Here is a 23,694-nt window from a genome sequence, read left to right as displayed (position 1 = left end):
TCGGTCTTAATCTCAGTACGTAGGTTAGCACCTTACTTCAAATACCCCCTTGCCCCTAGGACAACACCCTCACTCTATTCCCATGGAAGACAGATTAGGAAAAGGGAAGAGTTAATCCAGATTAACTGCTCTCACCTATACTTCCATCCCAGCACTCCATTCTACTCCCTCTTCTGGGACCAGGTCTCCTCCCCTCTCAACACCACCCTGCTCTCCTATCCTACGCCACCCAGGTCTCCACTCGGCCCGCTTTACCAATTCTCCATTTCCCCACTTAAACAAGGACCTTGTTCTCATCTTCCCCCCTCCTCCCTTGGGTCTCGGATCTCATCCCCACCTCTCCAAGACATAGCTCTCAGACTCACTGCTCTCTCACCCCCCACCCCTCATCCCCTTTCCCAGGAAAATCCTCTGCCCCAGGGCCCGGTTCCCACCCTCCCAGCTCTCAACCTAAGTGCTGCCCCTCCCCTCCAGAGAACACTGCTGCACATTCAGCACCCCCTCCCCAAACACTTTCCCCCAAACCCCGGCCTCATTTTCCTTCAGTCCCCTTCTCTTGCAAAGCCTGTACCCCCGGGTCTGGGTCTCATCCTCTGCCAGTCAAGGTCTCCATTTCACACCTCCCTGAACGCCCCCGAAACACCTGGCTCCCCTCACACACACGCCGCACACACACTCCCGCGCTTACACACACTTACGCTCCCTTAGGTTCTCTTCTCTGTCTCTCTCTCTTCTCTCTCTCTCTCTCTCTCTCTCTCACACACACACACACACACACGTCTCTCTCTCTCTCTCTCTCAGCTAGCGGCTGACCGCCCTCACCCTCTTCCCAGCAGAAGGCAGTGCCCCTGGGGCCTGCTTCTCGCCCCAGCTCCGCCCGCCCTCCTCCGCGCACACGTGCCGGTTCCGGGCTCCCCATTCATTCCGCTGTCATTGCCGCCGTGACCTCTGCGCGCTCGCCTTCTCTCGCCCGCCCTCTACCTTCCTCAGCGCTCCACTCACCTGACCCCAGGAGCCGGTCGCGGGGCGGGCGGGGGCCGGCCATCCCTGGCCTTCGGGCGGGTTCCGCAGGGCGCCGAGCCTGGGGCACCCCGAGGCCGCTCTCCACGAGCAGCAGCGCCGCCAGCGCCAGCCCAGCGAGGCCATGATCCCGCTCTCCAGTCCGGCGGGCCGCTCCGCCCCAGCCCCCCTCCCCACCGCGGGGACCCGGAGCCGGAAACCTGGCACAAGAAGCGCTTCCGCCCACACTGCCCCTCTTGCCTGAGAGCGAGGCTGACGCGAGCCCGAGCTGCGCACGCACACGGACCCCCCCCCCAGGTGGTCAGCCAGGCAGGAGGCGAGGGCCCGACGGGAAATAGAGGAGGGGGCGGTGGCCTGAACGCGCACTCCGCCCCTCGCACCGCCCTGCCCCGCCCCGCGCCTCTGGGCGCTCCAGCCCCCGGCCGCCCGCGGTCCTCTCTTCCCCCGGATGGTGCCCTTTCCACGCGTTGAGGCCCGAGGTGTGCGCGCCGGGCAGGCCCGGGTGGGCCCATGGAGAGGGGAGCCGGGAGCTCGAGGCTGCGGCGGCGGGGCGCGCGCTGCTGGCCGTGCTCCTCTGCTGCAGAGCCGCCTGCGGTTTCCTGGAAGAGCTCCCGGCCCTGGGACGGAGGGCCGGCTTCGAGCATCTCCCCGTCAATGAGTCCGGCCCGGGCTTTTGCGAACGGAAAACCGGACTGGGCCGCTCGCTTGATTCTTGGAGCCTGTCTTCAGAAAGCCTCGTAGGTACAGATGGGGTCTACCAGTGGCCAGGGTCCGAGAGCCAGGCAGACCCGGGATTCCGAGTTGTGCATGTGAGCCACTCGGGCTGTCCCGTGTATGCACATGCACACACATGCACACATACACATATCCGCACACATGCACCCAGGCGCGCATACGCACACACGTAGGGGCTAAGGACTTGTGCGTTCATCTCGAAGGGGAACTCTTGGTGTGGAAACTTCATCCACCAGGCCACAGTTTAACAGTCTTTGAAGTCTTAGGAAGTCACCTATTGTGAAGGGAAAAAAAAGCACGAAATTGGCAATCTCTGATTTTGTTTGTTTGGTTTTTTTTTTGGTGAGGCAATCGGGGTTAAGTGACTTGCCCAGGGTCACACAACTAGTGTCATGTGTCTGGGGCGAATTTGAACTCAGGTCCTCCTGACTCCAAGGCTGGAGCTTTAGCCACTGCGCCCCCTGCGCCCCCTAGCGGCCCAATTTCTCTGATTTGGGAATCTTGTACCACGAGTATCTACTGCCCCAGAGACTTCAGAGGCTTTGACTGAGTCACTAAGATCTAGGTTCGAGTCTAGTTTCAGATGGTTAGCGGTTGTGTGACTCTGGACAAGTCTTTGCCAGTATGTGTCTAGTGTATACATACCCACATATAGATGATATTGGTTATCAACCATATATATACACATATACATGTGTACTTATAAATGTACATGTACATATAAAATATAAATGCATGTTTATGTGTGCTTGTATATACACATACATTTGTATGTGCATACACACATGTATATGTATACACATAACAGATTGTTCAGGGACAAGTGAGTTGATTTCTATAGAGAACCAGTGGATATGGAAAGATCCTATTAATTCACAATTGAAGTCTTAGAAAGTTGACTGAGACTTTGAGATTAAGGGACTTGCCAGGAGCACACAGCAGTATGTGTCAGACTCAACTACACAGTCCCTCTCATAGTTTGGGTGCTGATATTATTTTCAAGAGTTTTACTTCTTTGCTGGTTGATAAGTAACATCATAGCTTCTATTACACAGCTGGAACCAAATTTAGAGGCTATCTAATACAAGCTCCTCATTTCACAGAATAGGAAACTGAGACCCCCAGAGGTGTAGTGACTCTTCTAGGTCGCACAAAAATCACAGTATGTAACTTTTTAAGCCTATATATTTTGTATCTGTGCCCATCAGTTTTGGTGGAACTTTGCTCATAGAGAATTCCCTACACTGATGAAATCACAGGTGTGAGCCAAAAAACTGCCAGGTATCTCTATAAACTGTGTAGGTGAGTCTTGCAAGAGTCTTGATGATGGCACATCTTTAAAGCACACAGACTTATTTGCTCAGGTTACAGTCAGTTCCTGATAAGGATAATTGCTTCATTTTGCTCTTCTAAGTGGATTAGATGTTTATCTCCAAGTGTAGGTTATCATTGCAAAAGAGAGATTGGTTGCCGTTATTCAAATCTAGGAATGTTTTAAACATCATTCGGCCAGCCTTTATAAATATGGGTTCATCTCTGTAGAGAATTTGTGGTGTGGAAACTCCCTCTACCAGTCCACACCTGGTTGTAACTTAAAGCCTTAGAAAGTTGCCTGGGACACTAAATTAAGTGATTTGCCCAGGATCACTCAGCTAGTATGTGTGAGAAACAGACTTCCTGACTCCTAGGTTCCACTACAACACACTGCCTCTGACAGCATATATCCTGATACATATATGTGTGTGTGTACACACACACATATACACACACACACATATATATATATATACATATCTTTTCAATATTCCCAATTCCCATGTAAAGTTTAACATCTGAAAAAATTTTCAGTTCCAAATTCTCTTCCTCCTTCACTGAGAAGGCAAACAATTTGACATTAGTTATATGTGTGCAGTCATGCAAAATGTATTTTTCTATTAATTATTTTGTGAAAGAAAACACTAAAAAAAAACCCCCAAGAAAAAGAAAGTTTAAAAAGCATGCTTTGAACTACATTTAGACTCCATAAATTCTTCCTCAGGAGATGGAGAACATTTTTCATCTTAAGTCCTTCAGAATTGTGTTGGATCACTGTAATGCTAAGTCATTCACAGGGTATGATATACTGATATGTTTTCAGTGATGGTAGATGACCAACATAGCAAGATTTCTTTTTGGTAACTCTGTCTTGCTAAGCTAATGATTTTTTTTTTAATGAAAAGAGCTAATTTATTATCCATTTAAAAATGTCAGCTATAAAACCTGAGTATTGCTCAAGCTTCTAGATGTGGCCAGTCAGGATGGTGAACATCATTCTCTTTGAGCACTTATACCACCACTGTTGGAGTCATAGGGCATGCAAGGAGCTGTGGGGAGGAGAAGGGTTTCTTTGTAATGAACATATCAAAGATGGGTGAGCCACTCATTTTTTAAAATTCTGAATTTATAAAAACATTTCCATATAAAAACTAAAATATAAAAAGGATTTTTCATGTGAAAATGAGGATCTATCAATACAACTTTTTAAAAAGTATATATAATAAATTTAACGTATTAAGTTTCAAAACTGCTACTTATTTGTGTTTCCTTTTTAAACTTCCTTATGTTGTCTGCTGAGCATTTTAAAAAATTCTTTAATGACTCTATTTTTCTGTCTTTTCTGGCAACATTAGCTCTACTGCTCTTCTCCTATCCCAAATAAAAAAAGAAAAATACAATTCTTTAACAAATAAGCATAGTCAAACAAAATAAGTCCACTAATGTTCACATCCAGAAAAATATGTTTCATGCTATCTTGAATTCATCATCCCTCTGTCAGGAGGTGGGTATCATGCTCACATTAATCCTCTAGAGTCATGGTTGGTCATTGAATTGATCAGAGTGCTTAAGCCTTCCTTTACAGTGTGGTTACTATCATTATTCTCCTGGTTCTGTTCACTTCACTGTATCAGTTCATACAGATCTTTCTGGGTTCTCTGAAGTCATCCCATTATCCATTTTTTATAGTACAGTAATTTTCCATTACATTTATAATTTGTTCAGCCATTCTCCAGTTGTTGGGTACCCCGTTGTTTATAGTTCTTTACTACAACAGCAGAGCTGATATAAACATTTTTGTCTATATGTCTATTTTTTCCTTTTTTTTTTCTTCTTCATTAGGCTTTAGGCCTAGTAGTGGCATTGTGGGTTCAAAGGTACGCATGATTGAATGACTTGGGGCCTAGTTCAAAATTGCATTTTAGACTGACTGGACTAATTCACAGCTCCACCCGTAGCATGTCATTTTGCCTGTTTTTCTACAGCCTCATCAACAATTGCCATTTTTCTGTTTGTCAATAAGATATCTATCAGGTGGAAACTCAGAGCTGTTTTGATCTGTACTTTTTATATTGATTGTGATCTGCAGTGGTTTTTAAAAAATTCTTCCTTTGAGAACTTCTTGTTCATGTCTTTGAACTCTGACTATTTGGAAATGGTTTTTATTATATATTTATATCAGTTCCTTATATCGGATTTGAGATATTTGGTTTTTTTTAAACTGCCTATGAATATTTTTTCCCAGTTAACTATTAACCTTCTAATCTTAACTGCATTGATTTTGTTTGTGTAAAACTGCAATTTTTTGTAATCAAAACTGTTAGTCTTATCTTTTGTGATCTTTCGGCCCCTTCTCTGGTCCCCCTATCCACAGGTATTTTCTTCCTTCTCTAATTGTCTCTTAATAATGTGATCTTTTGTATTTAGTTCATAAAACCATTTGGAGCTTATCTTAATGTGTAGTATGAAGTATTGGTTTAAACCTAATATCTGCCAGACTTTTCCCATTTTCCCAGCAGTTTTTGTTGAATTGTGAGTCCTTATTCCAGTAGTTATGGAGTTTGAGTTTATGGAACACTGTATTACTGTGTTTGTTAGCTTCAGTAAGTCCTGAACCTAATCTGTTCCACTGATCAACTTCATTGTTTTTTAGTTAGCACCAAAGAGTTTTGACAACTATTTTGTAATATAATTTGAGAACTGGTGCTTCCAGTATCCCATCTTATTTTATTTTATTTTTATTATTTCCCTTGACAATATTGACCTTTTGTTACTTCAGATAAATTTTATAATTTTTTTCCAGCTCACAAAAGTAATTCATTGGTATTTTGGTTCATATAACCTTGAATAAACAGGTTTATTTCATAGCATTGTCATTTTTATGTTATCATTGCTCACCTGAGTCATTAATGTTGCTGTATTTATTTGGGTCTGTCTTTATTTCTCTAAAATGTTTTGTAGTCATATTTAGAATAATTCCTTTGTATGTGTTGGTAGGTAGACTCTTAAAATATTTTATACATTCTGTAGTTATTTTGAATGGAATTCAAAAAGCTGGATAAGCAGATTTAAGAATCATCTGTATAGAGATGATAATTGAATTCATAGGAGCTGATGAGATCACCAAATGAAATAGTAGAGAAGGAGAAAATAAGAGCCCAGGACTAAACCTTGTGGGACCCTCATCATTAGCAAGCATCCAGCTTTGCTGGATGAAGATCTAGCAAAGGAGACTGAGAAGGAACAGTCAGGAGGAGAAACAGGAAAGAGTAGTATCATGAAAAGCTAGAGGGAAGAGAGTATCAAGGACAAGGAGGTGATCAGCAGTGGAAAAGAGGAATTTTCTTTCCCAGTATTTTATCTTGTAATGCTAAAAATGTGAAATAACAAACATTTACTGTGTTAAAAATGAAGTAAGCTATACTGTTGTTACTTGATGAAATGTATGTATTTTGTTTGAGTTTGTGGATATCATTTTTCCTTTTTTTTTAGGAAATATATATTATATATAAAATGTGTATGTGTGTGTGTGTGTGTATGACTGAGTGTAAGGTTTTTGTTTTTTTTCCTACCAGGTATGTTGCCAGTTGATCCAGTTTATGAAAATTATGTTCGCAAAGTGAGAAACTGTATTTTTTCTGTTGTTTACCCTATTCCTTTCAAATCAAGGATTTGTCTTGTAGCAGTTTCAAAGGTTAGGCTCTTTTTAAATAATAAAAATAAGAATACTTTATTCAAGTACCTGAAACATTCATAAAAAAAGGATAATGTGTTCTATCAGAGTTGATATATGTAGTGGGTAAATTATTGCTTTTGTGTTTAATTTATTCATGTACCTTGACAGTCTCATATATAAAAATCTTATATGTTTGCATGACCATGCACATAGTATGTATACTATATACATGACCATGCAAACACAGTATCTGACTTTAAATTTTTCTTTCAGTACTAATAGTTTTGGAAAATAACATCGGGGGGATGGGAATAGATTAAAATTTCATATAACCCTGAAAATATTTTTTATAAGCCAGCCCCAAGCTGTCTTCCAATGATATAATCTTATTCCATGGCTCAAAATGGAAAGTTAATAATTTTTCAGTTCCGTAAAGGTCTTTGCCATGGAAGGAAAAGCAATATTTTTTTGAGACTTTAATTCTTATGAATACAACTTTAAGAAAAAAACCCCAAAACTTTCCAGTGAAGTAGAATTAGATTTTTTTTGTTTGTAGTACTTGTTAATGCAGGTTATAAACTACCAGATTTTCCAGATATTATTGATAAGTAAAAAAAAAGAACAGATCTTTTGGAGCTAGACTTTTAATATTGCATTTATTGAAATGATTTTATCTTTTCCCTTTGTCATTAGTACTCTGATAGAAAATTCGTAGAAAGCCTATTTACATTTTTAATGTGATTTTTTTTTAGGATGTTCTGGAAGATATTTTGGACCTTGATCTTTCTGTTTCAAAAACTAATAATTTTATTCAACTTGTAAGTGGTGAAAAGATAGTATCTGGCTCTATTCCATTGGCCCATAGATATGGAGGCCATCAGGTAAAGCTAATGTTGCTTCTCTAAGATGGAAATGTAAACATTTTTTAGAGTTTCCATTTAAGTTAGGAAGTTGTTGTTCACTAATTTCCTTGGTCCAGAATATTGAAAATTGAACAAGATGATTTTAGAATGTTTTACTACTTAGAGTATATATCACCATATATAGCATCACTGTCGGAGTTATAATAATAATATTTTCTAGGTCCTAAATCATCAGAATGGAGCTATGGAAAGAGTGGTTATGAGAATATCATATCTCTGTGAGTTACTTATCCCTCTGAGATAAGTAAGACAAATTGTGTCTCTGTACAGAGGCCTGTGTATTATTAATATATCCTAAGGCAATGCATACTGAGTCCTGTAGGTCCCTTTTGGGCACTTTTTCTTCCCCTCAGGGAGAACCTGTCCATATATATTGGTACTTGAGGGTCCAGTGTCACCATTTTGCCTCATCTTGTTGGGGTCAGATGCAGACATGAGGGCCTTTTGCTATGTGAAGATCAGCTCAATGGTCTGCACCCTTTGGATGGATTTATCCATGAACTCCTTTGGGGGCAAATAGGCCTTTTGTCTTTGGCAACCCTAATTCCTCAGAGGGCCTGTTAAAACTTTGCTGTTGAGCAAATTACTTCTCTCCTCATTGTGTCTGAGTTTCCATATCTGTTGAATAATTGGGTTGAACTAGATGACCTCTAAAGATTCTTCCAGCTGTCAATCTATTATCCTGTGATACTTATGAAACCTAGGTTCGTGGAGATTAGGTGATTTGCCTGTGCTGTATCAGAGGTGGCATTTGGGTTCCTCTGATTCTAGATCTCCTTCCATTATGGCATAGCATCTCCCTAATAGATACCATGGAAGGGCATAGGTTTAGGACAGGGGTGGGGAACCTGCAGCCTCGAGGCCACATGTGGCCTTCCAGGTGCTCAAGTGCAGCCTTTTGACTGAATCCAAACTTCACAGATTCACTCAAAGGGTGGCATTTGAGATGAAAAAGGAAATTCATTAATATAGGATTAATTGTTTAAGCCCTATAACACTTTTGGGTTTAGATAATATTTATTTAGTATTTCTTGACTCTCTTGTGCCTCCCTCAGACTTGGGCCCCCAGAAAGCTATTCAATATCCTGGGCATTTTGTAAGTCAGTGTCAACTCAAAAACCATAGCTTATGAGCCCCCAGCAGTGTGCTTCTTCTAACTGGTAAAGTTAGCCAAATGACAAACTGGTTCAAGGCAAAAGACATTTAATCAAATAGTATAGAAACATAAATGACAAGAAAGATTTCACCTAGCCCTCATTAAACAGGGGTAAAGGCACACTCTCTCCTACAAGGTAGGAGCTGGTACTACAGCTGGTAGGGGAGAGAATAACACATGTAGGGAATGTATGATCAGGGAACACAGATATAAAGTGACATACATAGGGAACATGTATGTCCAGGGAACACCTATGGAGACGAGCATATGTAGGGAAGCCAAGTAGCTTGTGAATGTGTGTGGAGGGGCAGGTAGGAAGGAAACAGATGTGGTCAGGGAACATGGATGGCTGGGCAACTCACAGCTCCAGTGCTATAGAGTCACCCCTATCCTTTGGTGATGTTGTTATGCTACTCTTTCTTGGGTGTCATTGAGAAGCTCTTTGCTATGGGTCATCTCCATTGAGTTGCTACTGAACATTTCTGATGAATTTCTGATGCTGTCTGCTGTGATTTTTGCTCTTAAAGTGGCATTCAACTCTTTTACTGATCTGTTGCTGCAGTTGCTATGGTCTCTGCTCCCAAAAAGCTCACAGCCTCAGGCTTTTTAACTCTGGAGATAACACTCTTCAGCAGTCACCCAGTCAGCTAGAAAAGGCTCTAGATGTTTAAGTTTTTCAACCATCTTTTCCCTGAGTGTGCTCTATTAAGAGGAATTCTAATTTGTCTCAGAGTAAGAAAATTCATTTCAACCCCTTTCTGCAATACCAATTATGGTTCTCACATATCATAGGAGCTAGGTGGAGAATATGAAAAGGAGTTTATGTGCTTTGTCTGACTTTTTTCCCAACCCCACTCCTAATTTCACATTAATTCCAGATCTCTTTTTGGTTCTAACTGTACCAGATTGTCATACATTCATGGCCACATGACGGTGTGCAGGGTAGCAGCAGCTGCTTTCTTCTACCTTGTATTGGATCATTTCTAGTGCGGTGCAGTGATTAATAATATATCCACCTTCTGCCATTCTCTCTATAGGAAAATACTCTTTTTTTTTAGTAAAGAATTATGTTATTTTATTTTATTTAAAAAAAATTTTTTTTCCATATGCTTTTGAGTTGAAAATTTTTTCTCCCTTTCTCCCCCCCCCGCCTTCCCCAAGACGGCGCACAATCTGACATAGGCTTTACATTTACATACCCATTAAACATATTTTCACATTAGTGAAGTTGTAAGTAAAAATTAAAACCAATAGGAGGAACCATCAGAAAGATGAAACAAAATTCAACTTAAGGTAAAATTAAGTGAGAGCGATTCGACTTCCATAGTTCTTTCTTTGGATGTGGACGGCAAGGAAAATACTCTTGAGACTGAAGCTTGAGTCTCTGTGGGTTTTCCATCACAATTTTTAAATTATATTTATATATCACAAAAAAACAGAGGATAAAATCCACTCTTTTAAGTTACACAGTACAAAATGGAAGCATCCCATTGTTTCAAAGGTGATGCTCTTGTTTCTTGACCTGTAATTTTTCTTGGATGTCTCTGACTCCCTGATCCACTTATCTAGTCCAAAGACAACCAAGGAAAGGGAGATTGGTCTAGCTCAACAAAATTTACATCCACTGATAGATAACACACACAACAATGGAAGTCCTGAAATAGCCAGCTGTATTTTCGTGTGTTAGTGGCTTTGCTCCCTGAATGTCACAGATCGCCTTCATCTTTGTTCTACAAGAACTAGGCTTACCTGGGGAAGTGGTCCTTGACCAGTTGTGCATCAAGAACTCATAGCTAGTTGCTCACTCTGGCAAGTAGCATTTACCTTGATACTGGTTAGACTATATGAATACATAGTTGTCTGCCCAAACCTGAAATTAAGCTGCATACACAGAGCCTAGGAATTTATAAGTGACAGCGTGCTTCAAAGCCGAGGAGTAGTGTCATTGTCACTTACCTAACAAATGTGCTTTTGTCCGATTTTTTTTTTCTTGGTATAAAACTGTTCCTAAGCCCTCTAAGCTGGTGTCAGTGAATAGTGTAAAGGGTGTGCTTAGATTTACATAAGCTAACTCTGGTGCATGTGTGAGACAGTTGACTAAATACTTAAAATCTTATTTATATTTCTTATCCCAAGTATCTACAAAATTTGGTCCGTGCTTTCATTTCAGGGTTTGTGGACTCCAAAGCTAGTATATCTTAGAACTGTAGAACTTCATTTTTGGAAGGGACCTTAGAGCTAGTCCAGTCTTGATACAAAAACAGTCATTCATGTAGATTTAGTTCACTTAATATTTCAAAAGATCTGTTGTTTCATCAGTATGAGTTTTATAGTCAGTATCATGATTGGTTGGGGCTATAAAAATTTATCATTTTGTGGAAATCTTTCTGTGATGATCCTCTTTAAACTTATAAGATGACCATGTAAGTAAAAGTTATCTGAAAATACTTCACATTTTTCTAATTTAGGGCCAAGTCTCTCATTATTGTAACCCCAGCATGACTTAATATTTAGCGTTCTTTTTTAGCAATGTCATTTAAAAAATACTGATTCTTAAGGTATGTAATTAATTGAAGATAATTTTGATATTTTTCATTTTTTTCCAAGTTTGGAACCTGGGCAGATCAGCTTGGGGATGGAAGAGCTCACCTTATTGGGATATACACAAACAGGTATCAAATGTTTTACAGAAAAGTATTTTGCCTTTCTTTGGGTAAGATGAGGGGACATTCTAAGATGCTGATATTCTTTTCGAAGGTATGGTGAAAAGTGGGAACTCCAGTTAAAAGGTTCCAGAAAGACTCCATACTCACGGTAGAGTCTCATGCTTTCTAGTCATCTAGGTAGAATTGTAATGCATTTAAACTTTCAAATACAACCTTTTATTTTTAACTTTCTGTAGAAATGGTGATGGAAGAGCTGTGCTGCGTTCCTCAGTGAGAGAATTTTTGGCTAGTGAGGCTTTGCACTACCTCGGCATCCCAACGAGCAGAGCTTTAAGGTAGCCCCTTTGTCACCTCTGTAACAGTGATTATGAAACTAACTTTTAGGACTAGATGATGTTACCTTCCAGAAGTGCTTACTTGAGTCATAGTATACCTAACTGTGATAGTCACACTATCTGCAGAGGGGTAGTATAAGCTAACATGGCTTCTGGTTAGAAGCCTTTTATAATTACCACTATTTTTGATAAAAGAACTGAGTTGTTTATACTGCTTAAAAATGCAGTTATAACAGTTCAGCATTTTGCCTGCTTCTTTAAATAGTTGCATGACTGCGGCTGAGCTGCCATGATTAAAAGTAATATTAAAAAACACATCAAGTTAGGTATCAGCAGAGTGATCTTTGCTATTTTATTACTAAGCGACATTTTAACTTATGAACCAGTTTCCTATTTTCATTCATTTTCCTTCTTATATCTTGAACAATTGTTTTGTTGATGTGAAGACTAAAGAACTTTTGTGTTTTAGCTAGCATAGGTGTTTGGTTTATTTGTAAATGTGACCACTGATGCTGTAACTATAAGCAAGCATTTTACTAAAAAAGATTTTTCTGTGGCCTGTAAATTTTCTGTTTGCATAATTTGTGGTGTAAAGTGATGCTGTTTAAACAGTGGAAATCTTTTTTCTGAATTCAGAAATCCATGTTAGTGAAAATACAACTTTAAAAAAGTTCAATATCACTTACTTGATTATTTCTCTTTTCTTTCAGCCTGGTTGTAAGTGATGATGATGTGTGGAGAGATAATTTCTACAATGGAAATATTCAGAAAGAAAGAGGTAATGATAACATTTGAAAGCACTTTTGGAAAATTGAGGCCAAATTTCACAAAGGCAAAAAAATGTTGTGAATCATATAATTATACATTCCCAGTAATTATATGGCATACAGGTAAAACATATGTTTCTGTCCCCTGTGCGAAATAGATCTATTTGCAGATAGGCATTCTAGGTCTTTTGAAGTATCCTTTGTTAAGGAGGCAAGCAACCCATTTTGGAAAGGTTTTCATCAAAAATGAGAGAAAGCATTTAATGAAAAGAATGGAAAGATAAGTCCAAAGTCATGAATTTGTTTGATGTTCTCAAATTATAGGTAACTCATGTTTTGTCTTTTGCCAGAGCAAAATTATTGTATTTTTTATTTTACTATATTGTTTTCTGATAAAATCAGTTATCTCAAATCCACATGAATGAATGCCAAGGCAATGGTAATGGGGAATAATAAAAAACAGTGAATAGGCTGCTGCGTTCCCTTATTAGATAATAGGTAATGTTTATGTAGTACTTTAAGATTTGCAGAGTAGTGAGAAATGTCAGGGGAAGTGGGTATCCCACTTTTTGGAGCATTGCCCTGCAGGATGGCCATTTCGTTGCTTTAGTATTCTTAGAGGTGATAGTCTCTAGCAGGTTGCAGGTGTCCCAAGATCTGAATTTCCTGTAAATCTCCTTGAGTAAGGGCCACATCAGTCAGAAAATTCTACCATAAATAACCAGGACCTGACTTTTCTAACAAATATTTTTCAGATGCATTATACCATTGAAATTTTCTTATAAAAATAATTTTATTTTAAAGAAGTTCACATGTTCTACATTTTAAAATAGTTTTCTAATTTTTAAAATGTTTCTATTTAAGGTGCAGTAGTTCTACGCATTGCAAAATCATGGTTCCGCATTGGATCATTAGAAATTTTGGCTCATTATGGTGAACTGGATTTACTCAGGTCAATAAGTTATCTTCATAATATGGTCAAAGACATACTTATGTTTTCTTACATGCTGTTAAAGATATTCTGTTTTCTTGTGAGGGGAAAAAAAGCATCCATTGAATAAGTATTTAGTGAATGATTGCTTTGTACCCAGCCCTGTACTAGGCACTATGAGAACATAAGGCAATCCAGGTAGGCCTGAATGCCTTACGTTCTATTGTGACATGTTACAGAGAACTGAAGTTTTGGGTGTACACAGACCAGGTGTAATCTTGGGAATGTAACTCTAATGTCTTTCTCTTTGGCCAAAGCCCCCACTCAGGGTTTCCCCTGGGAATAACAGAATTTAGTTCATTTGCCCCCATGCTGAGTGTCTCCTAAGGATATCAGCAATTGGCTCATGTTTGAGTCTTTTCACAAACGGTTAAGAGTCTTCAGCTTTTGTGCAAACACTTGGGCTGCTAATACCCTACGTATAGGATTGGCTTTATTTTGCTTTACCTGACATCTCAAAACACACAAAAAAGTATAACACTGAAGCCCCTAAACAGGCAAAGCAGTGTTCCTTCTCTCTTTTGCTTCCACAAGAGACTTGTTTCGTCTTCCAGACCTAGAGCATGCATTACCTTCTGGTTTAGGTTCCTTTTCTAGAGGAAAGGACTGGGGATCCCCAGCGTTGGCTTCTTCCCAGTACCCCTGTGCTTTTCTCACAGCATTAGTAGAAGATGAGGTCTGGAATTGCCTCACCCAGTGGTGGCTCTGGCTCTTATTTCAAACTGGAACTCCTCTGCTTGATCCGGGAACTTGTCATTGTCCAGGAACTCCTCTTTAATGTCCAGAAGATTTAGTTTTCAAATTCCTTCTCTTGTGTAGGAATTCATCCATTGCTTCGCCACTGTGACCCTGCTACTTTTAGATTGTATTCTTGCAGCTCCTACGTTGGCTCAAGAACCTTTTCCCATTCAGACACTATTCTGTGACAGTGTTTCTCTCCTGTGTTGGGGCCATATGGTTCCCTGGAGGAGCATAGGCTTCCTCTGGAGGCAGGCGAGCACCAGTCTCTTTTACCTGCAGTTCGGGCTCTGTCCAAGAGGCTTCCAACCTCATTGCTTTCCCCTTTGAGGACACATGGGGTCTTCAAGTGTAGAATAGTTCTGTGGAAAATGGAAGCTCACTAGAAAGGAAGGGAGAGTTGTTTTAAACATTTGTAGGTTGGAGTGTCAGTCTTATGTGTTCAGTGGTTTTCTATTAGGCTAAATAAAGCCTGTCCTATATTTAGTATATTGTTAGGCTAAGTGCTTGCATGGGAGGGAGCTGAAGGTTCCTTTATCTTTTCTGTTTTAACCTAGACACAAGCTAAATTCTGTTTCCAGGATAAACTGTCAGTATAGAATTCTGGACTCCCAGTTCTTAGTCATTCTGCTGACCTCTGTGCTTCTCATTGAGCAGAGGCAGGTTGGAACCATATTGAAGAGGGCCTTTGCTAGGGTTAGCATTTCACAATATTTTTGGCAGGCAATGGGCAGTATCTTTCTAGGTCTTAAGACCTAGAAAGGCAAAATCTGAGAGGAACTGTTAGGATCTCGGTTACATTTTAGGAAGGTAGAGGTATCTCCTTTGACTGGTATAAGAGTAAAAGGTTCTGATACATTTTATTTTTTCTTTCATTTTAAAGCTTTACTAATGCATTCTGTAATTGATGAAAGTGGTTTTAAAGAAAGGTTCCATTTACATCAAAAAATTTATAGCAACACTTTTGGTGGTAGCAAAGAACTAGAAACAGTTTCCCATCAATTGGGGAATGGCTGAAAAAATTTTGGCATGTTTAGTGTAGTAAAAAACAATAAATATGATGACTACAGAGAAGCATGGGAAAGACTTATATAAACATGTATAGTGATGTAAGCAGAGCCAAGAAGACAGCATACACAATGACTGACTACGGTACTATAAAGAGCAACAATGGAACAAACCACAAAGCAATCAAAAATGAATATTTCAGAATTATGAAGAATAAACTTGGTTTCAAAAAAATATAAGAAAATACCACCCCCTGCTCTTATGTGGGGAGGATGGGGGTATGTGTCTATGGATGTGCAGCATTGAATATAATGTCAACTTTTAAAATATATTAATTGATTTTATTGAATTTTTTCACTCATTTTTATTTAAAAAAAACTTTATTATAAGATATGGCAGAGGGGGAAATAGAAAATTTATTTATTTATTTATTCATTTTTTGCTAGGCAATGGGGTTAAGTGACTTTCCCAGGGTCACACAGGTTGGATTTGAACTCAGGTTTTCCTGAGTCCAGGGACACTTAGCTGCCCCTGGAAATCTATTTTTAAAAAAGTATATAGGTATAAGTAATCTAATACTTATTTCCCAGAGCAATTGCTTGAATGTTTTTTTTTCTTCCTAGGAAATTATTAAACTTTGTCATACAGGAACATTTTCCATCAGTAGACATGAAGGATCCCAACAGATACTTGGTAAGCTTTCAGGACAGGAGGGAAATGTTTTCCCTTTGCCTGCCTAGAGGCACCTTAGAGTTTATATACTGAGTGAACCAAAATATTATCTAGTTCTGTGAGATCTATAAGAGATAGCTCTCTGGTCTTTAGTATGAGGTTTGTAGACAGATAAGTTGTCTTAGTCCAACAAGTATCCAGAAATGGAGAGAAAACCCATAGTCTTAATCTACAATTAAGTAATTTTGAGTGGATTTTGGATGTTTGGAATATTGGACATTTATTCCTTTCTATCAAAGTTGATATAGTGCAGGGCTTTCTATTCACACAGGAATTATTCTATTCATGCATTTTTCTGAAAAATACCCAAATACATATGTTGATGATCCCTCTCTCTATTCATACAGAAATTGTGTTTAATTTTTCTCAAAAGAATTTTGTGTGATAAAGAATAGCAGTCGGGATGTTGTGTATGTTTTTATGGGGTAACAGGAGGCAGAAGAACTGTACTTTCAGGATAGGGAAAGAAGAGGTTTAGCTTCTTATTTTGAGTTTTCTGCTAATTAGATATGTAATCTTGGGCAGGGTGCTTATTCTTTAAGGGATTCACTTTCCTCATTTGTAAAATGAACAGAGTTGAACTAGATCATAAGATTGATTATGCTGTGATAGACCTGGAAGTAAATGTTTCCTTTTGATCATGTATGAAGAATCTTAGAACTAGGAAGGACTTTGAAAGATGTCATAATCTACCTGCCAGAAAGATGATGACCTATACTACAAGATTACCTCAGCTGCAGAGATTCTATAACTTCCCATTAAACCAAACCATACTTCTCTAACTCTTCATTCATAGGAAACTTCCTTTTGCTGGAGTTAAAGAGATAAACAACAAATGATCATTATAATTTCTTTATTTTGTTTTATTTCCCTACTATTTATTTTCTTCTTGTTGAATAATTCAGTTCTTTAAGTCTCTCCACAGAATTTTCTCTGTATTCACAAAATTTCTCATTAATATAATCCATTATAGGACATATTACCGAACATACAAAAAAGATTTTTGTATTTGATTTCAGGATTTTTTCTCTAATGTAGTATCTGGGACAGCACATCTTATTGCTTCATGGATGTCTGTGGGTTTTGCTCATGGTAAGTTATCTAGTTATATTGCATCTTTCAGATACTAAAATGGAATCCATTTGTTAAAGGAATTCATTGTCATTCATGTGTTTTTAAATTTTTCTGTTAATATGTTACTCAAGACTTTTAATTTACTAATCTTTACTGTTCTTTACCTTTATAGATTTTTCTTTCATTAAAAATATTTTGAACTGAACATTGTATAGAAGAAGGGAAAAGCAGTACATGGTGTATTTTAAAATGTGTATCTTTGTTTTAAAGGGTAGGAATTCAAAAGCCAAAACTTTCTAAATGAGTAGGAAAGTAAATTCTGCCTTATTTATAGATTTCACAATCTCTTTCTCAATACTGTGAATCATATAGAACTAACTATACTGGTAGTAATAATGCTTACGTTACATCTGAGGGTGACAGAACAGTGTTCTGTGGGGGTCTGCTCTCACTGGTCTGTTATGGGGGTTGTCTTTTGTTAATGGTGCCAAGTACGAGGAGAGTAGTCCTTCGTGAACCAGTTGCTTATATAGAATTTTAAATTTGGAAAAGGATATTAGATATCTTCTGGTCGAACTCCTTTGTTTTATAGTTAAGGCAGTTTAGATTCAGAAAACTTGCTCAAGACTGCGAACTTTTAAGTTGTGTATCAGAGCAAAGACTAGAACCAAGTTTTGTGACTCTGGCTTACTTTTCTACTTGTCATGCTGTTCTGTCCCATAACACAGAGCCTTATGTGAGCCAACTATTTTGCCAGTGTGTGTTCTTGGCCACAAGAGATGAGAGAATGACTGCTTTAATATAAATTTATATCTGCAACTGGAAAACTTTGTATCCTTTTTATAGTAACATCATAAAGGACAATATGTTGTCATATGGCATTTGGAAAGATGCCATTCTTCTCTGAATCAGTCAATCAGTAAACATTGTTAAGTACTTACTATGTACTGGCCACTAGGGATACAAAGATAAAAATGGTACAGTTTCTTCCTTCAAGGAGCTTATATTCTATAGGTTCAGATATAGTATATGCAAAATAAATATAAGGTAATTTCTGATTGAAGCAGTCATAAGAAAGGGGGATCAGTAAAGGCCTCATGTTAGGAGATGGCACTTAAGGTGAGCTTTGAAGGAATCTAGGGATTCTGAGAGTCAGAAGTGAGGAGGTAGAGCATTCCAGGCATGTGAAAGATTTGGGGATGGGAGATGAGAGTGTCATGAGTGAGCTACAACATGGAGGCCAGTTCCACTGGACCCCAGAGTATGTTAGTAAAAGTAATATACAATAAGGCTAAAAAAGTAGGTTGGAGCGTGGTTATGAAAAGTTTTAAAAGCCAAAGGTGTTTGTATGTGACCCTTGAGGTAATGGAGGAGCAATGGAGTTAATTGAGCAGGGGAGCGACATGGTGAGACTCTGCTTAGGAAGATCACTTTCGCAGCTGTGTGGAGGATGGTTTGGAGTTGGGGGAAACGTGAGGCAGGGACACTAATGAAGAGGCTATTACAATAATCCAGGAGAGAGGTGGTAACAGCCTGAACTGGTGTGGTGGCCTCAGAAGTGGAGAGAAGGAAAATGGCTGATATGAGAGGAGGTGGAGGTAAAGTCACTAAGACTTGGAAACTGATTGCACATGGGGGTTTGAAGGAGAGGTAAGGAACAAAGATAACTCCAAGATATATAGAATGATCATTTATTAAGTGCTTTCCAAGAGCACTGTGGATTCAAATACAAACAAGCAAGATTGTTTTTCACCACAAGGAGCTTACATTCTAAAGGAAGAAGATAATACAGAAAGGACAGCTGAAAAGTAGAGGGAGGAGGGGAAGTCCAGATTGAAGGTGGGACTCCTCAAGAAATGATGGTCCAGGCTAGGCAGTCAGGAGAGTGGGCCTCATGGTAAAGGCTTCTTCAGGGTGAGAAAGTAACTGGTGAGGTCTTCCTGTCCCAGGCCTGCTGTCAGTTCCTCTGTGAGAGGCACTGAAAATTTCCTTTTGTTGGTTAGCCTCTAATTTTCACCCTAGCAAGTTGCTTTCTTGACACCAATGCTCTGATAGAAAATATTAGGTATTACCCATAACAATCTTTAAATCTCAGGATGGCCACTTGTCATTTCAAATAATTTTGAGTCCCCACCTAGTCTTTATGGGAACATAAACTAATTTTAGTATTAGTGTAATAGGCAAAACAAAACTAAGAAAGCATCTTATCATAATTGAAGGCTATTGCTATAGCATATCAGGTGATCACTTTTTGGTTCATTATTTCAGTCTTTTCATTACTAGATATTTATCTATTTTGAGTACAAATTTACAAACTAGAATTTTTGTATATGTGTGTGATTTGCTGTGTGATGGTATAGTGAAAAAGTTTCGGACTGAGAGGAGCCCTGAGTTCTAGTCCCTTTTATGTGACCTCAGGCAAATACTTTAATGTCTCTAGGCTTCAGTTTTCTCATCTGCAAAATGAAGAAGTAAAGCTGATGATCTCTAAGGTGGCTTGGAGTTCTAAAATTTTATTACATTATTTGGGTTGTGCATTTTATTTTATTCATTAGTTATAGAAAGTGTCTTAGTGATATTGCTTCAGTATTAGGTTATTTCCTTTCTTCTGTGTATCAGAATATTTTCATTTACCCCTCATAAATCCTTTTCCAGCTACCTTCCTTTTCTTTATCTTGTTCCAAATTAAATGGTGTTCCTTTTTAATCAAGAAGGAATTTAGTTCTGTTCAGTAGCCTTCTGTTAAGTGCTGACTATCTGTAAACGCGATGCTGGGCCTTAGGGAGCAGAGATGAGAAATAGAGGTGATGTCTAAGGGGGCCATAGTGATGCTAAAGACAAAATTTAGTTGGAATTCTGTTTCCTTTGGGTAGATCTTGTCATTCTTGGGGGGACTGAAATCCTATTGTACACAAAATATAGATTAGTATTAATTTTAAAACTTTTTTTCTTTAACTGTCTAAAGTTAACTGAACTGTTTATACTTGGCCAGTGATAAAAGTTTACATATGAATATTTCATTCAATTTCCATAATTAATATTTTTTCATAAATTTCTTTGCCTCTCCATTCTTGATAAGTTAATAGGGTTCTATAAATTGTATATACATATATAAATTGTATAATTATTCTGAATTTCTCTCCTAATTTTAGGTGTTTGCAATACTGACAACTTCAGTTTGTTATCTATAACAATAGATTATGGTCCTTTTGGTTTTATGGAGGCCTATGATCCAAGTATGTTTTCTGTATTTCATTTTAATATAAAGTTATCATCCTAAATTGATGACTGACTAACAGATGAGAGCTAGTAGTGATAGCAGTGATAGAGCTTAACAGTGGCATAATGTAAAGAACGTTGGCTCTGGAATCAGAGGACTTGGGTTCAGATTTCACTTTGGGTACTCACTACCTATGTGACCTTGGACAAGTGACTTAAACCCTCTAGGTCTAAGTTTTCTTAATTATAAAGTGAATGAGTTGGAATGGATAGCTTCTGAGTTCTCTTCCAGTTCAAGATCTATGATCTTGTGATCATTCCAGTTAAATTAAAATAAACCAAATTGCTTTATATGAGAAACCACGAGAACCACCAAAATAGTTTTTGATGTTCGCTGACACTAGTACCCTAATTATTTTTATCTTCTACTACTACCCATATCTAGGCTTTAAAAACACATATAGGAATATTTCTTTAGGATTCTGGGGAGGGGGCTAAGTATGATGTTCTGAACTGAAAGTAGAGAAATTTATACAATATATTGCTTTAAAAAAACAAAAGTCAGTGTTTCAAATATGAGTATCCATTTTAACTCCAAAAAATTTCTCTGATCCCCAACATTAGCAGTGCTGCTGTTAGCATCCTTTGATTGAGAAATTACATGACAAAGGCTGCTGTTGTAATGCTTTTAAATTAGTTTTTGCTTTATTAATCATAATAGCACCTACAAATATTTGGAAAAATATTTTTGTATCAGTCTTGGGATTTCATTGATATAGGGAATCTCCCAGTGAGGAAACACCCTCTTTCAAACCAAATCTAGAGCTGCTTGCAACTTAGGGTCTTAGAACTGAAGGGTAACTGACTTGTGCAGGTTGACCTAGTGAGGAATTTTCAGAAGCAGGACTTGAACTCAGGTCTCTCCAACTCCCAGGTCAGCTTTTTATCCACTATGCCAAGTTGCCTCTCTTTGAAAAAATTTGGAAATAGTTTTTGAAAAATTGTAATACACACTGTGTACAGATATACTACTTATATTGAGTTAATCTGGATTTTAAAGAAGCTAAATAAAGATTGAAGTAACAGTTCTTAGTGTACATATGGTTTTTTAGAGTTAACTGAATATATGGAGATGTAGATATAAATACGGACACAGATATAGCCTTTCTATCTTTGGGGCTATTTGTCCAGTAATATGATTTCCGGGGCAAAGGATAAGAATTGTTTAGTGCTTTTTCTTACATAATTTTAAATAATTTTCCAGAGTAGTTGGACTAGTTCATAGCTCCACCAACATCATAAAAGTGTGCTTCACTTTCCCCAGCAATGACTATTTGTTTTTGTTATCTGTGCCAATTTTCATGGTGTGGAGCGATAACTCAGGGTTTATTTTCTTTGCATTTCTCTCATTGCTAGTGTTTTGGTTGTTGATAGTCTGAGGTTCCTCATTTAAAAACCGTCTGTTCCTTGGAGAATAGAGCTTCGTCAATTTGTGTTAAATAAAGGTGAACTTTCATAGAATAAAAGACCTCCCCATTTCATGTCCTTTTCCAGGACTACGATTTGTTGAGAAGCCGCTTTATATTTCTGTTCACTCTTCTTTCTGTTTATTCTCATTATTATTTCTGTATATTGTTTTTTTTGAATCTATCTTTAAATGTTTTGAAGAAAGAATATTCTTATTCATTTGAAGAAAAGGAATCAGAAGTAGTTTGTCAGAAGTTTTGGCAAAATTCTGGTTATATAATTACAAAAACCTAACTAGCCCACCTGTAGACTGAATTGCATTCTTGGGATTATTCTCGTTAACCGAGTCATCCAGCTACAGATGATGATCCCCAATGGATTGTCATGTTCCCAGTATATGGTTAACTAAATACTAGTTGATAATGATGCTACGAGGTTAAAAAAGGCAATGTCACTTTAAAATAGAAAAGATCTTTATACAGTTAGGAAAAGCTACATCTTAAACTAGAAAATACAAAAAAGAGAAAAAAGCAAAGTAAATTTAAAAGCTTCATTTAAATGTTTCCAGAGAGGCTATTGCATAGTAAACTATTGGTTTAACAGATGGCACAACAGCTGACCCACAAATTAGGTAACATTTCCAAACTAAAGCAACTCTAAAGCAAAATGATTTATAAGTTTCCATGTGGTAGCTTTTATCATATTTGCAACATAGTCACAACTATTGACACTAAAAAGAAAGCAAGACATCAAAGCTGTTAGCCAGCAAACTTTCATATAAAGCATAAGCTATTTATACTGGCTTATACTCTTTAAGATAAAGTGAGCACTTTAGTGCTTAGAGAAACAGCAAAAGTATTTTTGTGTGAAGGAAAATATCAATTATCAAAGGATGTAAGACATTGTTGCTGTTACAGAAGGATATTTGGATACTTAAAAAAGTAGGAAAAGAATTTTAACAAAACCCGCTAATATATATGGATATGAAAAAGCACAGCTTTTAGATAGATTTTTGGGGCAGTTTTAGACAGAAAACTAACTGTACTAAATATAAAGACTCAAATTACCTTTTGAATTATATAGAATGATGCCTTGGTTATGTATGTGTACTTTTTGTTGTTTTAAAGAGGCAGAAAAAGGACTTTTATTATTAGAAATTATGAGAAATATGAGTGTAATGAAGATTTTCAAGAGCACCCAAGGAGCTAGAGGGTCATGTTGAAGATTTCAGCTGCAAAGCATTAGGGTATCTTGGCTTATTTGCATATAATTATTTTGTGACTAAAAAAGAAAAAAGAGAAATCATATAAAAACTAAGAGTCACTGAAAATTTACTGAAAGTAAAGAATCATTCATTTAACCCATTAAAAGTACAGGAACCAGGCACATGATTGAAAGAACCAAATGTAGGAACCTGATTTGGAACTTAAGGAAAAGAACTGAAGACAATTTTATTACATAGTGTCATTATTTATTTAAATCAGTGTTATGTAGCAATGGAATTACAAGGGGATTTTTAATAGAACTAGCCAAAATCAGAACAGAGTTGAAGGGTTAGAATCTCACAGAAAGCAGAAGAATGAAATTTCATGGCATTACCAGACCTCAAACTATGTTGTAAGGCAGTAGTCATCAAAGCTATTTGGTACTATTTAAAAAAAACAGAAAAGTAGGTAAGTGGAGCACACTTAATAAGAGCTTGTTGAGTTGGTGACTTGATAACAAAAGAATTTCAAGTATATATAATTAAAAGCTTTTGTATTAACAAAATCAATGAACATAGAAGAAGAGAAACTATAGAATGGGGCAAATTATTTGCATCAAATATTGATAAAAGTCTGATATCCCAGATGTTTAGTGAATTGGTACAGAT

The 23,694-nt window shown here is 37.9% G+C and overlaps 2 protein-coding genes across 3 annotated transcripts in view; one reads left to right on the top strand and one right to left on the bottom strand.

Annotated features, from left to right (window-relative positions):
- PDSS1 (decaprenyl diphosphate synthase subunit 1) overlaps nt 1-1,247 on the bottom strand; it is a 40,238-nt gene extending 38,991 nt beyond the window's left edge. The window contains exon 1 of one of the 2 annotated variants that reach the window (XM_020990333.2): nt 1,003-1,247. In XM_020990333.2, the coding sequence (XP_020845992.1) occupies nt 1,003-1,146 (144 nt within the window). In that variant the 5' untranslated portion in view covers nt 1,147-1,247. The remainder of the gene's footprint in view (nt 1-1,002) is intronic. The other variant, XM_020990332.2, reaches the window with a different exon arrangement.
- LOC110211191 (protein nucleotidyltransferase YdiU-like) overlaps nt 1,145-23,694 on the top strand; it is a 45,629-nt gene continuing 23,079 nt past the window's right edge. Inside the window, exons 1-12 of the mRNA XM_020990343.2 lie at nt 1,145-1,258; nt 1,359-1,761; nt 6,645-6,763; nt 7,498-7,626; nt 11,432-11,496; nt 11,582-11,638; nt 11,727-11,825; nt 12,536-12,603; nt 13,457-13,544; nt 15,953-16,022; nt 17,081-17,153; nt 20,288-20,371. Of these exons, the coding sequence (XP_020846002.1) occupies nt 1,145-1,258; nt 1,359-1,761; nt 6,645-6,763; nt 7,498-7,626; nt 11,432-11,496; nt 11,582-11,638; nt 11,727-11,825; nt 12,536-12,603; nt 13,457-13,544; nt 15,953-16,022; nt 17,081-17,153; nt 20,288-20,371 (1,369 nt within the window). The remainder of the gene's footprint in view (nt 1,259-1,358; nt 1,762-6,644; nt 6,764-7,497; nt 7,627-11,431; nt 11,497-11,581; nt 11,639-11,726; nt 11,826-12,535; nt 12,604-13,456; nt 13,545-15,952; nt 16,023-17,080; nt 17,154-20,287; nt 20,372-23,694) is intronic.

The sequence above is a fragment of the Phascolarctos cinereus genome, unplaced genomic scaffold (genome assembly GCF_003287225.1).
Source record: "Phascolarctos cinereus isolate Bilbo 61053 unplaced genomic scaffold, phaCin_HiC Scaffold_1;HRSCAF=81, whole genome shotgun sequence".
In the NCBI taxonomy this organism is placed as follows: domain Eukaryota; kingdom Metazoa; phylum Chordata; class Mammalia; order Diprotodontia; family Phascolarctidae; genus Phascolarctos; species Phascolarctos cinereus.
Note: the sequence above shows the minus strand (reverse complement) of the source record. Positions and strands in the feature narration are given on the sequence as shown.